At 38.5% G+C, this 8367-nt stretch overlaps 1 protein-coding gene across 1 annotated transcript; it reads right to left on the bottom strand.

Annotated features, from left to right (window-relative positions):
• Nucleotides 1-331: 331 nt before the first annotated feature.
• Nucleotides 332-8026, bottom strand: stc2a (stanniocalcin 2a). The gene is made up of 4 exons (XM_043703860.1): nucleotides 7600-8026; nucleotides 6258-6400; nucleotides 5795-6006; nucleotides 332-1571 (listed from the first exon to the last, which is right to left on the bottom strand). The coding sequence occupies exons 1-4, from the start codon at nucleotides 7757-7759 to the stop codon at nucleotides 1166-1168; spliced, it is 921 nt and encodes a 306-aa protein (XP_043559795.1). The 5' UTR covers nucleotides 7760-8026; the 3' UTR covers nucleotides 332-1165.
• Between the last annotated feature and the right edge of the window lie 341 nt (nucleotides 8027-8367).

An 8367-nucleotide genomic window follows, 5' to 3' on the forward strand; every position in this document is an offset into this window, starting at 1 on the left:
ATCTTCATAGATAAACATACCCTGTACATTATGGACCAATTGTTGCACATAACCACAGTTGAATGTCGAGATCAAATAGTTTATCTTTATCCAACAATTTGTGATAGGACAGAAGGAACAAAACTGAAATTAAATGTCAGATTTTGGAAAATAGAAAGCATACCTTAAGTAGGGTATACTAACTAAATAAAATTATAGACAAAAATTAACAAAAGAAATTGTGATTGGAGGGCCTTTGTCAAAAACAAAAGATAATTTTGCAATGTATAATTTGAAAAAAAGTTGATGAGTGCATTTATACACATAAAGAATGTTTAAAGAGAAGAAATAATTCATTGAATGCTACACAATATATATTTTATTTTTTTTCTAATTTACTATTCATTGATATGACTTTGCCAAGAGAGGCCTAAAACAGAAAGGAAAACTTCACTAAATAATTACCAGATAACAACATGTTAGCAGTTAACAAAATGATTTAATGATATTCTACTTAAAACTACCAATAAAAATGTAATTTTTGTTAGGCTTGAATAAGGTGTTTAATAGATTAAGGTGTTTAATAAATAAAGAATTAACAACTACCAATAAAATTATAGAATGATATAAAATTACAGTATGTTGCATAAGAAAACTCACTAGTGATATGAATATGTACAACATGGAAAATGAAATAGTTTAATTTACCTTATCCAACAGGTATATTGGTGATACAGAAACTATAATAAATAGTAATGTTAAATATTTACAATATAGAATAAATGTAATCAGTAGACGAACATGTAGACCTTCACAAAAGCTTTGCCCTGTACAAAATTACCCAAGATATATCTAATAATAAAGATTTTTGTCCTGAAATAAAGATGTTCTCATTTTGTTTTTAAATTAAAAAGGAAATTTTCATGCTTGTTGAGGTGACTTGTTGAGTGAGATAATTGATATAAATGTTTAGTTTCAAGTACAGTGATTATGGGATATATGTTGGACTGCCTTCTAGGAGTTGTAGGTTTTTTTTAAGTTTAAGTTTAACTGACGCTGACTGCAGAGGTGAACTATAATTCCCAGAATATTTTGCATGTAACACAAATCCCATTTTAGGCTATGTGGATTGGAATGTCCATATAAGGAAATGGCTGCATGGAAAGTCCTCAAGACTAATGACCTTTCACCTTCTGATATCAGATAACTCAATGGCATCGCTCATATGAGTACGTTCCTCAGTTATTCGCCTTGAAGCCTGACCAGTACCTCGGGCACGTGCATTCGGGTGAACTCTTCCACTTCTGTCCTTTTCTCCTTTAGGGTTCCTAGCATTCTCCCTGTCAACCTCAACATAATTTACTTCTGTGCTACTCTTGTGCCCCTTACGATTCTCCTCTTGCTTTTTGTCAGGAGCTGCTGTTGTCGGGGTGACTTGATCAGCCTGCTTGTGAGAAGAGCACGAATCCTCTTGCAAAATCTGCCTTAGAAACGCAAGGTTCTGTCCAAATCGTGATCGCACACTTTTCTTTACAGCTTCCATAACGACCTCATGACAATGGAACAGAGCTTTTATAAACTCCAAGTATGACCTTTTTGAAAAGTAAGCACAATGATAAATGAGTATATCCTTAATTGAAAATATATTAGCTGTTCACTGTTGAGGAATTGGAGACCTTTTAGAAGATTCAACTTATTTATTATAATTAGGACTGAAGTTTTCTCCTTGAAAGTGGCACGTGAGATGGGAAGACGTGAAAATAATGGTGCAAGTTTGTCCCAGTGAAAAACCACTTCTCTTCACTGCACCAATTAAGCTCTAAGTAAGAATGTCCATTGGAGATGTATGCTACTCACCAGGAATTAAGGCCCTTAGGTAATCAATTAATAACCACTTCACCATCCATCTGCCTTTTCGATGGGTAAGGCATATACATAGTTAACCAATGAGGAAATCATGGTCACTTGCCTATGGCTGAGTGTTGGAGTGGTCCAATTGCCCCAAATTGGGGCAGAGAATATGAATTGGTGAGGGCAACATTTGCCTTGACCATCCTTCACCTTGCTAGCCCAATCCGACGACAAGAAGATAAAAATCACTTCCTATCTCACTGCTAGTTTCCCTCTACAGTTTACCTCAATGGGCAGACATTAGGATCCAGAAGCTGCCAGCCTCTGCGCTGCTGGCAATTTCTGGCGACCTAGGAGGACATTGGTGTTTAAGGCTGTGATAGGGTGTAATGAGCTGATTGGCAGGCAACTGGGAAAGTATCTCAAATGGTGGGGATGGCAAATTATTCACCATTTAACATGCTCATCCCTAAATTTAAATGTAATATTGGAAGACAGTGACTTTAGTATTATTTTAACTGTAGTGTTTGAGAATATTCTTGCTTCAATAAAATTCAACACAAACATTCTTTCAGTTGTACTTCAGTTGTTAAATCCACTAATTTCGATCCATTGACTGTAAACAAGCACAACTCAGCATATTTGTATATCTAAATATATACGTATTATAATCTACATTCGAAACTCTTTCTCTTGGATTTACAAATCCAAGGAGGCAATGGGCCCATGAAACTATCACTGGACTATTAATCCAGAAATCCAAATAATACTCTGGAGACCTTGGTTTGAATCCTGACATGGAATGGAATTTGTATTAAAAGAAAACTTAAGGGGCACCATCTAACCAGCAGACAAGTCACCATGGAATTAAGAGTTTAATGATGACCGTGAAGCTACTGTCAATTGTTGGAAAAACCCATCTAGTTATTTAGGAAAGGAAACCGCCATCCTGGTCTAGCCTACATGAGACTCCACCCATAGTAATTTGGTTGACTTAACTGCCCTCTGGCAATTAGGAATGGGCAATAAATGGTGACTTAGCCAGTATCCATATCCCATGAATAATTAATAAAAGTGTGTATTCAATATTTTCATAATGGTGATAGCTCAGTGTAATGTGGTGTTTAGGTATAAACAATATTTGAGGGCTACAGCAGCATATTCATGAAGTTATGGGATCAGTAATCCAGAGATTGGAGAGAGTCTAATGATCTGCAGACATGAGTTCAATCCCATCTCAGTGGCTAGTTAATTAATTAAAAGCTTGAATTGTTTTAAAAAATGACTGCGTTCTTGAAAAAAATGTACCTGATTCACTCATGTTAGTTAAAGAATGTCCTTGCCTGGTCTGGCCTAATCAAGATCCTAGCAATGTGGTTGACTCTTAAGTGCCCTCTGAAATGAGCAAGCAAGCCATCAGTAGTATCCAAGGCGGCAGCCCTCACCATATCTTCAAAAGATGGTAAGTAAAATCCTTATGTCATGAATTAATAAGAAAATGTAATTAACTTGATTAACACCTAGGTTGAAAGGAACATTGGATGAATTTTATTCAAATGCATTTGTCCAATAGAATCATTATATTAATTTTTATCCCATGCGATCCATCATAGACATTTAACTCAAGTGTTAATTTTGATGGATGTTTGAATGCAAAAGTTAGCATAATCCTTTCTCAATTCAATGGTTGAATGACTCCTACAATCAGTCAATTCTATCCATTCTTTGTTCATAATTCTACTCTATTTTAAAACATCAACAGATCATATCTATAATGCACACAACCTTTAAATTTTCTAACACTTCAATGAATAGATCACAGTTCAAATATCTTCATCTTCTCTAAGCCCTCAGCAGAGAAATCTAAAACAATATTTTTTAAAATCATTTTTTGGACTTCTCTCCCCATTCACAGTCAATTTGCTCCATAAAGTCTAATCAGCAATTATTAGAAAAGAACAAAATGCTGGAAATACTCAGTGGTCTGGCAGCAATCAGGAACAATGGTTTTTCTCTTTCCATTGATATTGCCAGACCTGGTGAGTATTTCAAGCATTTGCTTGTTCTTATTTCATACCTCCAACATCTGCGATAATTGGCTTTTGAAAAAACAATCATTTTCTCCATTGATTTGTTACTTATTTCTTCTTTAATATATCTTTCTCTCTGTTTCTTCTTTAGTCTCATTTTAGAAATCTTACATTTCTTTCACTTTGAAAATAATTTTCTTTCTCCTTTTGACCTCCAAACTCTTCACTAAGTGCACTTTACTTCTCTCTCTCTCTCTGTTCAGTCAGCATTCTTTCTGTTTTCTCTATTGCGGACAATGTATTATAGTTTCTCTCCTTCCCAACTCCCCCACGTTGAAGTGCAAATTTACTGCTCAGTTTCCAAGCACATTTCATTCTTTCCTTAGGTCTCAAATTTGAGCTTCACAGCTCTTCAACCTTTCTGTCTTCGATCTTTATTTTCAATTTTGGGCAATTGTCTACAACAGGCAATAGCAACTCAGGCACTCATTACACACCAGACCTTATTCTTTTTTCCAATGAAGCCTGTCAAATGGTGAATTTGGGTGTTATTTCAATGTCACTCATTTTAGATCATCTCCTAAACTCTGAACCAATTTCCAAATTTTCAAAAGGAAAGTTCTGCAAGGTCAACTGGCTTGGCACCTAGTATAGTGTTGAAACATACAAACCTAAAATATGGAGAGTTAGCCTATAGCTCAAGTTTTATCTAATATATTCTTCTTGTTTTGTCTGATCTCTTTTATTCATTTTCTACAATATTCCAAATAAGTGGCTGAAAACACTGATAGTTTCCCAAATTTCTCAAATTAAAAATAACAACTGAGTTCCCTCTGATCATACTCACAAAAGCATATATTTTCCATTTAAGATCATTGGAATTGAGAGAGAGTTGTAACCCTCATGAATTTGCATTATTATAATGTTGGGATACAAAATGGTGTCCAGATGATTCAGCATTAACTGGGCTTTATATCCATTTGTGATATGTATCTCACAGTATTGCACATGCCAATTTCAATGTGAAATTTAATTTTAAAAAAGTTAACTAAATTTCACAAAGCTATTTTCAAAGATTATAACATTTCACACATTATTTCACTCAAAAGAATTGACATCACAATCTTAAATATCTACCTTCATGAACAGAACTGCAAAATAGTTACTTTTATCTAAATGTCTATTGACAGTTGAGACCAAAAGTTTGCAGTTCTTTCTTATGGAATGAAGTTAAACAAAATATCCAATGTGCTAAATACTGCAGATGTTTTAATCTGCAAAGGTTGAAGTATAAATAATATGACACCAAATCTTTCAAGGACATAATTAGAATTTCTCTACCCCAAAAGTTTAAGATACTTTGAGTTTTATTCCTTACAAACTCAAATATAAAATAGAATAAAGCAGATATTAATTTTAGGGCATTTTTGAACTTCCTGTTTCAATAATTCAATGGGGAAAATAAAATAAAACAATTTTCAGTGACAACAATATATGGCAGAAACACCTTTTATATCATTTTTAAAGATTATTCATGCATTAGTAGCTTTCATCAACACAATCTCCCTGCTATTATCTTCTTATGGTAACTAGTCATTTAAATACAGCTAATTTTATCCCAAAACTGGAATGTGTAAGTTTTACTCTTTTCTAAAATAAAACTCATAAAATATATGCAAGTATAAAAATTAATCTAAATTTATTAATGTGGGCTTAATGTTAAAAACTACACTCATACACTAACCATGAGTTAAACTTATTTCCTGTGACCTTTTAAAGCACCATGTTTGTCTTATCAGTGCAGTCCTTGAGCAGAATACACAAAATAGTACTATTTTGACCATAAACATTTACACAGGGTTGTATACCATGATGCAATTTATACTGTTTGTTACAAAGTAAGCAAATCATAGGCAACCCCTTTTATTACTTACCCTTTTGAAAGCAGATGCCGAATGTGAATCATCTCCACAACCACATTAATGTTCTCCTTGGCGGTGGAACAGAGGTCATGTTTGAGGTAGCACTCTTGCTGCAGCTGAGACACCATCTCCTGGATAGTGGAGCACTTCCGACTAATGCAGCTGAATTTTATTCTCAATCCATGAGCCATACACTTCAGAGTATCTTTAATAAAAGATTTACCCTGGGCAGATTACAAGAATGAGAATTGTAAAAAGACTGTGAAAGAAAGTTGCATTCAATTTAAATATATATATAAGCTCATGTTGGGAGATTGGTATCTTGAAAAAGCATTTTTTTACAAACTGGGACAGTTTTTAAGACTACCACTGGCTATGGTGGTGAAACTACAGTGGTATCAATTTAAAGTGCTTTGTGGGACGGGAATGGCAGGTTATGTTAAACTGCTCTGGCTTGCTCTCTCTGATTTATTACCTGGGCATCGAACTTGCCAGCGTTGTGCAAGAAGGCCAAGCATATGTCATGTGGTCCATGGATTTCGCAGGAATTATTTTCAAAACATTCAAAAACTCCACAGCCAACGTCGCCGGTGTTCACCAGGCAGTGTTGTATCTCAGCTGAAAACAGACGCAAAAGGAGACCAACCACGTAAACCGAGCAACTCAAGCGAGACTACACTTCCAGGCTACTTTATGACTCTGAACACGCTTTGGGGGTCATCCGAAATCGGAATAAAAGGTTCTAAACCAATGCAAGTGCAGCCTTCTATTTAAACCCCAGCCCCAACCAATAATGATAGGAATTTTGTAGGTTCAGGTGCAGAGTATCTCGGATATAAACCCAAGCCGCCGCGTGGGTGACCTGGATATCTGCCTCCTCATTGTTAGCGGATGGAAAGTTTCGGGAATGTGCTTTGATCATGATTTATCCTGCAAATCTACGGCTTCTAAAAAACACAAATACTGCTGTTTGTGAAACCCTGTCTGTTTCCGCATCCTGCAGCCATGGGAATTGTTACAACTCTGCCGCTTTTTGTTCCTTTACTGAGGAGAGATCAGCTGGAAATGTAGCAGCCTCAGTAGCTGCCCCTACTACTCTGCCCCTCTCGCTGACACACGGTCGCCCCCAATTGGCTTTTCGGAATCGCGCTCAGTTTCCTCACACTTGATCTTCGAAAGCTGGGGTTCAGTCAAAAGGCGTGCGTCTGTCTGTTTTACTTTCCCGGGGCCTTGGTATTGATGCTATTTCTTCCTTCATCCCCAAGGGGAGACATTGCAAGTCACCGCCCACCTCAATCGCTTCCCTGCAAGGTACTCCAGGGGTTAATATGCTAACGAGGTGTGCGTGGCTGTCGACACGAAGTCTTCCCAATGTGATACAATGCGATCCGACCATGGGACAATGATCTCTCGGAACTGATCAAGCACAACAGTCTCCAAATACTGTACTTTAGAAGCGGAGGGGGCGGGGGGGTTAAATAATTGATCCCGCGCTATTCTAAACTGGTAGGGTTTATTTTTCGTATCAAGGCGGTTACTGACATGCCTTCCCAACAATATTTTCTTCATTACTTCTCAATTCAAACCGTATTGATCAAAAAGCCTCCAGCCTATCAGTTCCGCTCGTGGACAGAGCGAACTGCATAAACATCAAAAAGTGCAGGCAAATTTGAGGTGGGCTCCAGCTTTAATCTCACGATTGCCTCTCTCATTGCACAGTTTTTGCCCCCTTTTTTTCGCAGTGGGTAAGCCTCGTTGTTAACTCACAGCAGAGGCGGAATCAAACTGCACGCTGGCCGCCGAGAGCTCTTACATACCTGTGTTCTGTAACGAGAGGCGAGCTTTCTGCTGGTTGGCCAATTTGTCCCGTTCGTGGTGGTTTTCCGGCAAGTCAGCCTCGTCCGTCCCCAGGGCGAGCTCAGGCGGTGCGAGAGTGAGCAGGGCTGTGAGAAGATGGGCTAACATGACAGTGTCCATCGCCGCGCTGTCTGGGTGCCAGGAGGCGCACACACTCTCACACACTCTCTCACTCACACACACTCAGACACACACCGACAGGAGGAGGAGGAGAGCTGCTGAGTGAGCGCACGGGGGCCTGACCAGGAATCCTGAGACAGGGGCTGACTCTCTCTAAATATACCCGGACCGGAGCCCCTGGCGCTTCTGTCACTTCAATGAAGGCAAGAAGCAGGTGTTGTCATTGGCTCGGTCCAATCAGGCGCCCAGAAACCATGCCGAAGTTTGACAAATCAGGATGGGAGGCGCATGGCCGAGACTCCCGGATTCCAGCCTGGGACCTTGCTGTGCAGAGCCGACGGGCTGCTGCTGCTGCTCTCAACTTTCCACACACGTTTGAAACATTACAACAGGGGCACGTGTTCGGATGTTTCACTCGGGTTCTCGCTTGCTTGTAGCAGGAAGAAGCCTCTCTGCTGTGAATCCTGAGATGGTCTCTGCCTAACGCCCCCCTCCCCCCGTGTCCTCTTGATTTCAAACAGAAAACGTTACTTCTTAAAGCTGATTTGTTTTCAGGAGCCGTTTTATCACAGTTTGGCATACATCGCAGGGGGAGGTGTTTCGGCCCA

This window comes from Chiloscyllium plagiosum, chromosome 14 (genome assembly GCF_004010195.1).
Source record: "Chiloscyllium plagiosum isolate BGI_BamShark_2017 chromosome 14, ASM401019v2, whole genome shotgun sequence".
Classification (NCBI taxonomy): Eukaryota; Metazoa; Chordata; class Chondrichthyes; order Orectolobiformes; family Hemiscylliidae; genus Chiloscyllium; species Chiloscyllium plagiosum.